Genomic DNA, 14,004 nt, shown 5'->3' on the forward strand with positions numbered 1-14,004 from the left:
TCCCCCGCGTTCACCAAGGCGCATCCGGTCCGGGGTATGCAAAGCCAGAGTCACCAAGCGCCTGCCGCCGTCTTGCTCTCGCCCGATTGGCGCGGGCAGCCAGCGCGAGGCAGGGCTGCGCTCCGCCGCCTCTCGTGCGCGCGCCCATAGCTTAGAAAGAGCGCGGGAGACAGCGGCGCCTCTCCTGTCACTGCAAAAGGGGGGGGGGGAGGAGCGCGGGCCAACCCTCTTATAAGTTCCCATGTGGGGTCTGGGGGGTTCAGTTGTGGTCCCCCCCCCCCGTTCTGTTTTGCATCTGGTGAGCGAGGTGGTAAAAAAAGAAGATAGGAGCTGAACTTTCGCCTGGAAGTTTTTAAAGCAGAGGTTGGCTGGCCACCTGTCATGGGTGCATTGCAGGGGGTTCGACTAGAGGACCCTCAGGGTCCCTTCCAACTCGACCATTCCACGGGCCTTCTATAGAAGGGACTCCTATCCGCCAACCTCCGAAAGGACTTGAGGGAAAAACGCGCCTCGCGCCTCAGAGAAGCGCTGCCGCCGCCTTGCGCTTTACTTGGCAGCGCAACGCTCGCCAAGCCGAATGGCGCGCTTCCATTCGAGGAAGCGCCGCGCGCGACCACCGTATCTCTGCCTCTTGTCTGTGAGGCTGAAGGCAAACAGCGCTTTGGGCTGCCGAGACTGGGGAAGGCGGGCTCCTTCGCTGTGAAGAAAACCAAGCAGCAGCCGCCGCCGCCGCCGCCGCCTCACGCAAGCGCAGCCCGCGCCCAGCTCCTCCCTTGCTGGCGAGTCTGCCCGCGCTCCCTCCGGCCACACCTCTGGGGAGGGAGGTCTGGCTGGTAGGCGGAGGCAAGGAAGGAGGGCGACGAGACGAGAGAAGGAGGCGGCGGCGGCGGCGGCGTCTCCTCCTCGGCTCCCTCCCCGGGAAGAAGATCTCGCGGTGCTGGGCGCGCTCAGCCTCCGACGCCGCCTCCTCCGCCTCCTCGTCTTTCTGCGGGGAGCGGTGACTGTGCGCAGTGAAGCGGGCGGGAGCGCACAGCTGGGCGGAGAGGCACGCCGGCACCAGCTCCGCCAGGAGGAGGAGGAGGAGACGGAGGCCGAAGTAGTGAGAGCGAGGGAGTAGGAGAGGAGCAGCAACTCCTGCAGGAGACGACCGTCCCAGCCCTCGCAGCCTCGCCCAGTCCGATGTCCCTGCGGCGGCGGCGCTGAGCGTGCCTGCCCGCCGAGCCTGCAACGCCTTCCGCAGCGCGAACATGGCCTCCCCGGCAACGTGCACCCGCTTCACCGATGAATACCAGCTGTACGAGGAGCTCGGCAAGTACGCAGCCCAGGCGTTCCTCACCGGTGTCTTCCTCCTCCTCCTCCCTCCTCGCTTTGGCGCAGCTCCTGGCAGCCGGGCTGTTATTGCGGCCGGGCGCTGCTCCGCCTTCCCCCTTGGATCCTCTCTCGCCCCTTCTCCGATCCCGATCTGGGGTCCCCCGCTCCTTGGGGGGCTCCTCTTCCCTTGCCCTCCCCTCCCTTCTGGTGCTACTACTAACTGTAGTTTCTACTCAGGAAGTCTTTCTAGCAAACTCTCTTTTCTCTGCTCGGAGCCTCTCCCTCCCTCCTTCCTCTCCGATGCGGACTTTCCCTTACCTGTTATTGGAACGGAGCCTTAATAGCCCGTGCCATCCGTGCGAATGTAGGCCGTCGTGTTGCGGCTCCGTTAAACCGGAGCAGAGGCGCTTGGGTCTCCGGGCTTTGCAAAAGCGAGCCCGGGAGGAAATGTGCTCCCCTGTGTTATGCCAAGGCACTTGGAGGAAGTAGCTCGAGGGAGGGAACGAAGCCGGGGCAAGCAGTCCAGAGGGTCTACTTTCTGCCCCGAGAAATAGGGGATCCCACCCGCTGCTGAGCTGGATACTGCTGCTTTAACCCAGGAACTGCTTTTCCGTCTGAATGCCACCCTCCCTGCTGTTGCTGCAGCCTGCAACTTCCAAGATTCTTCCTCCCCCCTCCTCATTTCTGCACTACAAGGGACATTGCTGCATTTCTCATGCATCAAGGGAGGTTCCCTGTGCCAATGCTCCCCCCCCCCAAAAAATACTCCAGCACTGATCTTAAACAGACACTGTTTTTGTTTTTCTTTCCCTCTGTATTCTGCAGGAGATTTGCCCAATATTCTGGTTGGGATGAATACATTGTGTGTGTGTGTGCGGTTGGGGGTAGATGCACCCCAGGTACTGCTGCATTTGAGTCCTCCTCTTTTCTTGCACCAGTCCCTGAGTGCTGCTGTATCTTTTCTCCCCCCCCCCCCTTTTGAGCCACTTCTCATCTTCCTTACCGGCCTTGCTTCTTTCTGACTTGCCTACAGAAATGGATGTGGGTGAAGATAGGTGGGAAAGAAATGTATCTCCTGCCCAGACCAGGCCGTTTCTGTTGGTCTTTGTTTCCTTGAGTGTTTGTGCTTGTCTGCTGTTCCGGCTGGTTTCTCGTTTCAGGGTGCAGGCAGGCTGCCTTCTGCACCTGAGGAACGTTCTCCCCCTTTGAAAAGGCTCTGGTGGATTCCCCCCCCCCCATCTTTTGTCCTGCACTTACTCTGTCCTCTCTGTCACCATTCATGGAGGCTGTTTTCCAGACTCCGTTGCCACATCTCCCTGCTTTTCCAGGAATTGGCATCTTTTCCTTACCAGCGCACCTACTCACCTCTCTCTTTTTTTGCCACAAACACCTTGCTCAGCTTGCGTTGATAAATATGTATTAATTAGAGTTACGCTACAGAAGAGGTAATGCAAACACCAGCAAAATCCTTCCTCTTGTCTGCATATCAGATTATCATTTTTATTTAGATTTTATGTGTACGATGCAGGCGTGTGTCTAGGTGATGTAATGAGCTCCTGCAAAATAACTTCATAATCAAAGCTCTACTCTTTGTGGGAACCAAATCTTCTTGTACCCACCCTAGTCATCCTTTCATGCACCTCTCTTCTTCCCTCTTCACTTGGAATTCTTGAAGTGCTGTGTTTTCAGTTCTTTTAAAATACTTGTAGCCACTCAGAATGGACTTTGGCTAAATACTTTGGTGTAGATAATGAGGTTTTGATTTGCCATCAGTTTATAATGCTTGATTTGGGCTTCATGTTTAAACCAGTTTCACAGGTTCAGCCTTTCCTTTTTGTTCCAGGGGAGCTTTTTCAGTGGTCCGGAGATGTGTGAAAAAAACATCATCCCAGGAGTACGCTGCAAAGATAATCAATACCAAGAAGCTGTCGGCCAGAGGTGAGTGCATGAACGCTGTTTTTGATCAAGTTGTCCTGCAGCTCCGTGGCATGGAATGGATCATTAAAACTTTTCATTTGCATCGTGTGAAAAGCGCCAGCTTCGGGCCCTTCTTTGTGTCATTGTTCAAATTTAGGTTTTTTTTGGTGTGTGTGTGTGTTTTCAAATTTGATAGCGGATTAGATCGGTCCCATTTTTTTTTCCTGGAATTAGGTCTCTTACTTGGGATTGGCGCCTATAGTATTGCACTAGTACTGCACCAATAGCGCTTTGAACATCATAAGAACCTGTTGGATCAGGCCACTGACCAACCTGTTATTGCAATGGCTATCCTCATTGCCTGAAGCAGAGCCTGAACACTCCCTCTTCCAGCGGTTTCCGGCAGCTGGTATTCAGAAGCATATTTCCTCTTAGGGTGGATGTAGGGATGTCTGAGATAGTAGTCACTGAAAACCTTATTGCCCATGAATATGTCTAATCCTCTTTTAAAGCCATCCAAGGTGGTGGGATGTGAATTCCATCGTTTAACTACGCGAAGAAGTATTTTATTTTGTCTGCCCTGAGCCTTCTCTTAACAAATGTTAAGAGAATCCAGTTAAGAATGTTAACTGGATGCCCCTTAATACTAGTGTTACAAGAAGGGGATAAAAGCTTTCCGCTGCACTCTGATTTTCTCCATGCCCCATGCATAATAGCTTATACACTTCTATCATGTCCCCTCGTCTCAAAGCTAAAAAAATCCCAAACGTCGTGAACTTTCCTCATTTGAGTTGCCATTTTCTGATCCTTTTCCAACTCTCTGATATCCTTTCTGTGATGAGGCAACCAGATCTGTGCACCACATTCCAGGTGTATTTGCACCAATAGATTTGTATAATGGCATTGTGATACCGGCAGTTTTATTTTCAGTTCTTTCCTGATCATCCCTAGCGTGGAATTTGTCTTTTTCACACCTGCCAAACACACTGGTTCGACAGTCATTGAGCTGTCCACTGCGACCCCCAAGTTCTCATTCCTGGTCAGTTACTGCTAGTTCAGACCCCATGAACGTTATATGTGTATAAGATGCGACTTTTTGCCCTGATGTGCATCTCTTTGTATCGAACTGCATTTGCCACTTCCCGTTCCCTCAGTTTGGAGATATTCTTTTGGAGCTCCTTGTAATCCCTTTTTGTTTTAACCCCCCCTGAACAATTTAGTATCACCGACAAACCTGGCAGCTTCACTGCTCATCCCTAGTTTTAGATATACTTACGAACGAATTGAAAAACACGGGGCCTAATACTGATCCTTGGGGGGATTCCACTTTCTACATCCCTCAATTGGGAGAACTGTTCATTTATTCCTACTTTCTGCTTCCTGTTGCTTAACCTGTTCTTGATCCACAAATGACAATTCCTCTTATGCTCTGATGGTGAAGCTTACCTAGGAGTCTTTGGTGATGTACTTCGTTGTACGTATTTTGGAAGTCCAAGTACACCCTGTCAACTGGATCACCTCTGTATGCTTGTTGGCATTCTCAAATGTATCTTAATAGGTTAGTGAGACAGAACTTACCCGTGTGGAAGCCATCCTTGTTAAAGAGTTAGTGCTGACTTTGTGGCTATTCTGCAGTACATAGGAATAGAGACATTTGTCTTGCGACAAATTGCCACTGAACAAAGAGGGACCTACTTCTGAGTAGGTATGTATAGGATGGGTTGAAAGTATTTATGGAGTTGGCACGTACGATTCAACATGCGCTCTCAAGAACCGCACCTAGTCATGATAGCATGAAGTAAAACACACCTGTGCATTTTACAAACAAACAAATATTTGAAGCAGTCCTCACTGTTGGCAGCAAAAAGAGAAGTTCCCCTGAAGGAATCTAGATTCATACATAGTCTTTTGTGGAATATTGATTTTATAAGAGTACTAATCTTAATGGTGTTGAAAGTGATGAGCTTTTTGTTTTCCCCAGATCTAATGGATCTGTTCAACATTGTGGTGCATCTTTTAAAAAATATATATGCATGGAGACTTATTTCTGTGTCAAGAAGTCTACCATGTTGTGCACGAAGGGCTCAACGGGTCACCGTGAAGCATGCATATTATATCTTCCAAATGATTTTTAAAACTTGTATCTAGCCGTAGACCATAACAGCAAAGGACTTGCACTAAAACATTCCAATAAATCTCCCTGGAAAATATAACAGGTGAAATAGATCTTGTTATTATGCCTTCATAAATGGTATTATTATTATTATTATTATTATTATTATTATTATTATTGTTGTTGTTGTTGTTGTTGTTGTTGTTGTTGTTGTTGTTGTTGTTGTTGTTGTTGTTGTTACTGCATTTCTATACCACCTTTCATTTGAGGATCACACAAAAATACATAACATAATAACAAACAAAAGAGTTCCCTTCCCTCTCCCATTTAAAAGGCCACCGATTGTTTAATTAGAGGCCTGGGAGAAGAGGAAGGTTTTGGCTGGCACATAAATGTTCTGTAACATTTGACCATCGATCCAGGATCTGCCGCCCGTTCCTCATAGGGTAGACACATTGGTGCAACCATATTAATTAGATGCTAGAAATTATGGTGCAAAACAGCAGCCTTCTTCCACTGTCGTTTATGGCAAACTGTTATTTGTATTGTCTAGTAATCAGCTATGTGTAGCAAGCATGTTTTCAGTTAAAGTCAGAGTACGTATTACCAGCCTTGATCTGAGTTAATTTCAAGAGATGAGGACATTCTGGATGAGAAACAGGCGCACACTTCAGGTTTTAATGTAACTAAAGACATGCAGCGGCCTTCATCTTCCGCAGAAGGCTTTGCCTTTTGTAAAATGTACTGTTTCTATTCTGTTCCCTTTGCAGTTGCCCCGCAAGTGTTCTGCAACTGCACTGCTTCCATTTAGGCATTTGGATATTCTCCAGGTTTTTAAGCAGCTCCAGCAGTTATAGCCTCGGCCCCTTTTGCAATGGAAGTTGCCTGACTTGAGCTTCTTCCCCCCTGCACTGGTCTTAAGACCTGGCTTAATGGCTCGAAGCCAGGAAGCCCCCATTTCAGTTTCTGCCATGACCGTGAACCTAGTGGCCTTAGGCTAACTGCTCTTCTCCCTGCTTCAAGTCTCGCATCAGCAACGTGGGGATAATAAAGCTGTACTTAACAAGGTTCCTGTAAGAATTGCTCACAGATCACATGCAAAGCCCTGTGAATACTCAATAAAAGTGCTGTTATAAATGCTAAATTGTTATTACTGAAATGAATTCGTGCAGGTGGTAGAAGAAGATGGGGGACCAGAATTGTGGATCTGGTGCTCTGTGGCAGAGGAACCGCTGTGGGCTGGATTTGAGGCAAATTCTCTGTCTCGGTCTCCTATTGCAAAACAGGAATATTGTTGAAAGTCTCCCACTGGTACTCTGAAATGCCTATGAAACGATGATTTACAGGGCAAGCCTAACCATATCTACTCAGAAGTAAGGACTACTGAATTCAGTGGGGCTTACCTCCCAGGTAAGCAGGGTTAGGATTGCAGCCTTAGTGTATTGGTGTGCAACTGGATTGTAGTGCTGTGTTGCAACCCCTTTCCTGCTTTCTCCAACGTAACTTGCTCACGTAGATATTTGTAAGAGTGGGAAAGGGAATAGCTCAGGATGTGCCGAGTGATGGTGGAAAGAGCAAGTAATTCTCATTAATATCTTGGTAGTTTAAGTGTAGCTTTGGGCGACTGAATCTAAACCAGGAGAAACCAGGCCTTCATTGGTCTGAGGGACACATTCAACCTTGGCCAGCTCTCTGGGGCAACCCCCCCCCCCAATACACTAGCTTAAGTAAAGGGCTTATTGCCACCTTTCCACTGATCAGCTGATCAATTTGATGGTGGTGATTTGCATCGCCATCTGGGTTCTGGTATAGTGTTGTGCTTATTTTAACCTCCCTCCACTTTTGTTTGGGTGCTGTTGTGACCAAAATGACTATGGTCTTGTTAGGGTGGGGGGTAGAGAAGAAAATTGCTTGAGGAGGTGTGGAGTGGTTCGGCTACCTAAATTGGGGTGGGTTTCAGCCACCGTTCTTCAGAACAGGATGGTGTCTTAGCCATATTGCAGCAATGCAGAGCAGGGGTATAAGACAGATAACCTAAAGGGTATCGCAGTCTAAAATTGTACCAGTGACAACGGTACAAAGGGAAGGTGGTAGAACCCATGTACAGCCTTGGGAACAGTGAAGAATAAGGGTTGGCCTTAAAGGATCCCTTTAATTTAATTTATAATTCAGTCTGAGCAAAGGGAAAACTGGAAACCAGTAGAGCTGTGAATAAGGGAAGAGTGTGTGGATGTTTGGGGAAGATCCTGTGCAGAAGTAATGGGCATCCTTTCCATATTGAGTCACCTCTTGCATAGGCAATTGCCTGGGCTTTGTGGTGGAGTTGAAGAGAGGTGCTGTGTCGTGGAGGTGAGGGATTTTAGTAACTTGGTGTGTGTTTTGTTTATATGTTATGAGGTGTGGGAAGCTACTTTTTTGCCAAAGTAAGCAGCTTCAACAGACAATTGGTTTTAAATATATATTAAAAATGGCTACATACAAATTCAATAAAACAGACGGTACAGCACAAAGCAATACATATTGTAACAAAGCAGTCACAAAGCCAGCCAAACCTGAGAAAATAAAATAGTTTTTAAACCACCTACCTGTATTATATGAAGCAGGTGCCAGGCAAATATTGTTTCACACAGCCTTAAAACATTGGCAGTACATAATAGGTTTTCCACAGACAGGTTTGTGAGGCTGATGGGAGAGCTTTCCTTTCTTCTTTCCTTATGTATAAAAAGAAGGGAGACCAGGTTTCATCAAAGGTATTTTCCTTTGTAACCCCATTAGCAATTCTTCTAAGCCCAGTTCTGAATTAGCTCTGTCCCAAATATTATTGAACCACATCTCAGACCATTGTAAAGGGGAGAGGGGAATAAAGAAGTGAGAGATATTTAAAAACGAAAATATGAATATATTCCCCCAAGCAACTCCTGAACATTTAATGTGTTATTTATTATTTAACTGTTGTGCATACAATAAGACATTGTATGGGTAAAGTTACAGATTGCCTATGGCAGCAAGAAGTATGGGCCTTACTTGGCTGCTGTGCCCCTGGATGGAGGAGGGATAGATAGAAAATCAGAGGACGGTGGCAGCGCAGTCCTTGCTGAAAAATATTATTCCAGCTTTTCTCGCCCCCTTCTCCCCAAATAGATGGCGTGTTGGATTTAGCATCATGTTTAAGAAGCTTGCCGTGTGACTGTTCCATGTGAATCTCTGATTGCAAAGTAAACCTCAGGAAGGTTGCCTGGGTCTACCCTGGGTGAATGTGCAAGTTGGGATAGGAGCGTAAAAACTGGGGCGATTTGGGGAAAGTAAATATCTGTCACTCAGTTGCCATGGCATCCGAAACCATCAGATAATGTGCTCGCCTAAGATTTTAAGTACCCAGACAGCTGTTGGGTTGCAGCAAACTGCGGCCCGTCGGCGTTTGCCAACTACATAGAGGGCAAACTAATGAGCTTGAAATCAGTGGAAGCAACCAGGGCAGGATGGCTTTGAGGGACAGCCTCAATGTCATAGGAAAATTCTGTGTGATGGTGACTGTGAGTTAATTAAACTGAACATTTCTGAGAATAGCTGCATGGGGCGTGGGGTTTGTGGGTGCCACGTTTGGAACGGAAGGGAATAAAACAGGAGAAGTATAAAGCTGGCAGAGGAGTGAGGCAGAGAGAGAGGCAGGCTCCTTGAATCTGTGTCTAAGGAACCTGTGCTGGAAACGAATGGAATCTGGCAGAGTATGTAGGATCAGATATAGCTCTCGGTGACCTAAGAGGTGTTCAGTTTCTGTGGTGCTGCAGGGCCGGCATGTGAATCAAGGCGGTGACTAAATATTAGGCTTGGAAGGTATTGGAGCAAAAGTGACACCAGATAATGCGGTCAAACTGCATACTGGCAGCGAAGGAGGCCCCAATTCACTGTCCCTATGAATTGGAATGGCTTCTAAGCAGCTTTCTAAGAAAACTACAGGAGCACAGGGCTTCGTCTCTAGGTCATGAATTTACTTTGATGGCTGCTGCTTCCTTAAATAACTACCGTTTCCCGTTGCTGTAGCTTGCTGCATCATATTCTAGCTCTGTATTATTTTTTTGGTGGTGGATACCTATGGACTTTCTTGTAAAGCTGCATAAACCCAGTTTAGAATGGATCAGCAAATGTTTGAGTGAAGATTCTCAGGGAACACTCAAAAAGGAGATGATAGCTTGCTTCACTCGCTTCAGCCGTTGTAATCTTTACTTTGTTCCAAGTTCTGACTGACTAGAAGTTAGAGAAGGCATGGCTGAAGACCTGTCAGCCAGTGACTTGATGAAGGGATGGGGAGGTTGGTGGAGGCGGGGATCTCCCTGATCGCTGGGCTGGCTCCTGCTCCCTGCTTGACTCATGCTTGCAGCCTTTCTTCCCCTACCTTACGTCTGTCTACCCGCTATAGTTAGTGCTCAGCTAGGACCAGGGAGAACCAGGATCAGATCTGTACTTGACCATGAAGCTCATCCGGTGACCCTGGGTCCAGTCACTCTCAACCGAACCTACCTCTCAGGGTTGTTGTGGAGATAAGACACAGGGCACAGCGGGAGAATTATGCACATAGCTGTCAGCCACTTGGAAGAAAGGCAGGATATGAATGTAGTAAAGAAACATATACCATATTTTTTGCTCTATAAGACTCACTTTTTCCCTCCTAAAAAGTAAGGGGAAATGTGTGTGCATCTTATGGAGTGAATGCAGGCTGTGCAGCTATCACAGAAGCCAGAACAGGAAGAGGGATCACTGCTTTCGCTGCGCAGCGATCCCTCTTGTTGTTCTGGCTTCTGAGATTCAGAATATTTTTTCCCCTTGTTTTCCTCTTCCAAAAACTAGGTGCATCTTATGGTCTGGTGCGTCTTATAGAGCGAAAAATACGGTAATTAATAACATAGCAGCACAGAACCTCACACTGCCAAAACTTAAAAGAGTACAGTGGTACCTCAGGTTATAGACGCTTCAGGCTACAGACTTCGCTAACCCAGAAATAGTACCTCAGGCTAAGAACTTTGCTTCAGGACGAGAACAGAAATTGTGTGGCGGCAGCGGGAGGCCCGATTAGCTAAAGTGGTACCTCAGGTTAAGAACAGTTTCAAGTTAAGAACAGACCTCCAGAACGAATTAAGTTCTTAACCTGAGGTACCACCTTCCAGAATTTGAACCATCAGTGACCTTGGCACAAAACCTATTGCTTGGCTTAACAGAATGTTGTTGTTTACACTGCAACACTGCGGCAGAGAAGGGCAAGTTCTTCAGCAGCATCTAAAGCAGCCTTCTCCAAGCTGGTGCCCTGCAGGTGATGTTGGAGTAGAATTTCTGTCCTCTTTGACCATTGGCCATGCTGGTGGGAATTGCAGCCCAAGATGCTTGGAGGGTACCAGGTTTTGGGAGGTGTTAAAGTGTATGCTCACTGTTGACACTTTTTCGGTTCGTGGTGCTTCCCTGGTAATGTGGGTGGAAGAAGCACACCACAACTCTCTTAGAAATTCCTTAATACCAGCAGAAGCAAGATATAAATGAGTGGAATTAAAAATGGCCATATTTATCAGCATTTTTTTTTACCAAGTAAGTCTTCTGCTCAGATAAAGGGGAATGACCCCAACTCAAGTCTTTATTGGCATCTTCACTCTAAAATGAAGCTGCTCCCCCTCCCCCTGCTACTTACTCTCAGTGTAAAGCATATAGGACCTTTCCCACTAAGAGCTATGCCTCTCTTTCCCCACAAGAGACTTGTGGTCCATCGTGCCAAAGTTCTAACTGTGTGTGACTTCAGCTTCTTCTTCAGCTCTGTTGCTCCATCCCTGCTGAGCTTTGGCGAGTGTCATTTTGGAACTTACTTGTGGGGGCAGAGGGGAAGGTTGTAAGTTTTTGTTGCCAGAAAGTGGTTTTCTCTCTTGGTTCTTTTATCTGCTGCCAGGGTGGTGGCGGTGGCAAGGCAAGCAGTAATAATAATAATAATAATAATAATAATAATAATAATAATAATAATAATAATAATAATAATAATAATTTATTATTTATACCCCGCCCATCTGGCTGGGCCTCCCCAGCCACTCTGGGCGGCTTCCATAAAAACCAAAAATACAGTAAAATATCACACGTTAAAAACTTCCCTGAACAGGGCTGCCTTAAGATGTCTTCTGAATGTCAGGTAGTTGTTTATCGCTTTGACATCTGCTGGAAGGGCGTTCCACAGGGCGGGCGCCACTACCGAAAAGGCCCTCTGCCTGGTTCCCTGTAGCTTTGCTTCTTGCAATGAGGGAACCGCCAGAAGGCCCTCGGCACTGGACCTCAGCGTCCGGGCAGACTGATGGGGGTGGAGACGATCCTTCAGATATACTGGACCAAGGCCGTTTAGGGGTTTAAAGGTCAGCACCAACACTTTGAATTGTGCTCGGAAACGTACTGGGAGCCAATGCAGGTCTTTCAAGACCGGTGTTATATGGTAGTGGAGAGGCTGCCATCCTGGGTGTGTAACTGCTGTGCCTTAGACCATTAGTGCTTAAGGTTGGCATACAGACTGTCATGGAATCATATGAACCCAAGAAGAACCTGCTGGATCAGGCCAATGGCCCATCTAGTCTAGCATCCTGTTCACACAGTGGCTGAGCAGCTGCCCATGGGAAGCCAGCAAGCACTCTCCCCTCCTGTTGTTTGCAGCAGCTGGAATCCTGTGTCTCAGCCTTGTCTGCCTTTTTCATCTTTTAAGGAACGTTTGGAGAACCTATTGCCTTCCACATCTTGGGCTCAAATTCCCAAAATTCCCAGTCTGCCTGGCCACTGGTCATGGATTATGATAGTCAGGCAACACCTGGAGGGCCAAGAATTCCCCATCCCTGCTTCATGGGTTGCCAGACTTGCTTCTAGGCCAGTCGAAAGAACACTGGTCACTTTGCAACATGGGAAGCAATCACTGCTTGTCCAGTGCACTATCACAAGGCAGCGTTATTACTCTGTGGTGAAACCAAGGGTTTCATGTTGCTTTTTCACATTTCATTTTATTTATTTATCAAATTTGTGTACCGTTCTTCATCCGCAATCTCAGGGTGGTTTACAACATAAAAATACAATACAAAAGCACAAAATACACGATAAAACAAGAAAAACGAAAACAAACCAGTACCCCCCCAACCCCCCCCCCCCCACATTTAAAAGGACTACAAGATTAATCACCCAAAGGCCTGGTTGTATGTGTGCTTGTATGTGGAATTCACTGCTCTTTTTAAGGTGTGAACTTACCTTGGGTTTTGTTTGCTGCCAATAAAAATCTGAATGTAAAAGGGAGTATACTGTGTGACAGAATCTCAGGAATATTGGGTAGAGGAAATTGCATCCATCTTGGGCGGTTAATAGATGACTTCTTATTTAATGAGCTTTGTTTATTATGCACGTTAACTGTTGTGCTAAATATCAGAAGTCATTGTGCGGCAGTAATTTGCCGCTCTTTTTGTAGCACTTTCACCCAAGCCCTCACAGCAAATATAGCACTGATGTCTTTAAAAAAAACAGTGCTGAGAAGCTAGTCTGTTCAAACTTGTTCTCTTGGTGAAATAATAAAGCAAATATTGAACTCGGTAGGAAGGAATATTCGACTATCCTGATTCTGCTGTTGAGCAACTAGAAAATGTTTGCGTGGAACAAATTTTTGGCCAGCCACCTAATTTCAAAGTTAGTGGGGGACAGGAGTACCCTAAGCTTCACCTGGAGAATGTCTGAACCAGGGATGCTGAAAAAGTTTATTTATGAAATAGTTTTATACAGGTTTGTATGCAAGGGATAAAGACCCGCTTTGCAGAATATTTGGCACTTAGGCAGTTCTTAGATTTACTTAGTAAAATTGAAAGTTGGTCTTGGGAACATCTGCAAATCAACACGTCTGCATCTTGAGTTTAGGAAGTATAAATGAAAGTCCATGACCTACACTGAAATTGTGGGGAAGCTTCTTGCTGAATTGCACGCAATGTCTTTTTGAAGGTGGCTGTCAATGTTTGGTAAGTGCATAGAACAATAGAGCTGGCTGTCGCGTGGTGGTGAAGGGCGTGAATTGCCAGACCTCCATTGCTGTTGCTTGAGGCTCAGGTGGCCTCGGTGGCTCAGAATACCTTCCATCAGTTTTAGCTGGTGACCTTGCAGCACCCATATCTGGACAGCGATAACCTAGCATCTCTTGTCTATGCTCTGGTAACCTCTAGGTTAGATTATACATGGGGCTGCCTCTGAAGAGAGTTCAGAAACCTCATCTGGTTCAGAATTCAGCAGCCAGGTTGCTCACCAGGGTAAGACAGTCTGGGCATATTATCTAGCCAATATCTTTCAGCATCAGCTCCCATCTTCTGCAAAATGGAAGTGATGATAATGGTTTACCTTATAGGAGTGTCTTGAGGGTCTATGAGAGCATGCGAAAGTGGGCTGAGGTTGGGGTGGAGCAGGTCCTAGCCTATCACCTTTAGCCAAAAGGGTCCCCAGACAGCCGGACTGGGAAAGACCTCCATTCAAGTGAGCCTCAAGCAACCAGATCAACGCTTGGCCAGAGGAACCAGTGGTCTGAACCAGTTCAAGGAAGTTTTATTTGCTTGTAGTCCAGAAAAGTGCTCTCTAAATCAGGGTGTAGAGCGCCCTGAGAAATTGCACCTTTTTGGCTTTTCTTGAAATGC

General features: G+C 46.8%; 1 protein-coding gene across 19 annotated transcripts in view; it reads left to right on the plus strand.

Moving 5' to 3' along the window:
• Nucleotides 1–844: 844 nt before the first annotated feature.
• Nucleotides 845–14,004, plus strand: part of CAMK2G (calcium/calmodulin dependent protein kinase II gamma) — a 172,300-nt gene continuing 159,140 nt past the window's right edge. For 5 of the 19 annotated variants that reach the window (XM_081191684.1, XM_081191679.1, XM_081191680.1 and 2 more), the window contains exons 1-2: nt 847–1,312; nt 3,155–3,249. In XM_081191684.1, coding sequence (XP_081047810.1) covers nt 1,248–1,312; nt 3,155–3,249 — 160 coding nt within the window. In that variant the 5' untranslated portion in view covers nt 847–1,247. Of the gene's footprint in view, nt 1,313–3,154; nt 3,250–14,004 lie in introns of all 19 variants that reach the window. The other 14 variants (XM_081191670.1, XM_081191673.1, XM_081191675.1 and 11 more) reach the window with 7 other exon arrangements.

The sequence above is a fragment of the Podarcis bocagei genome (genome assembly GCF_964188305.1).
Source record: "Podarcis bocagei genome assembly, chromosome: 4".
NCBI lineage: Eukaryota > Metazoa > Chordata > Lepidosauria > Squamata > Lacertidae > Podarcis > Podarcis bocagei.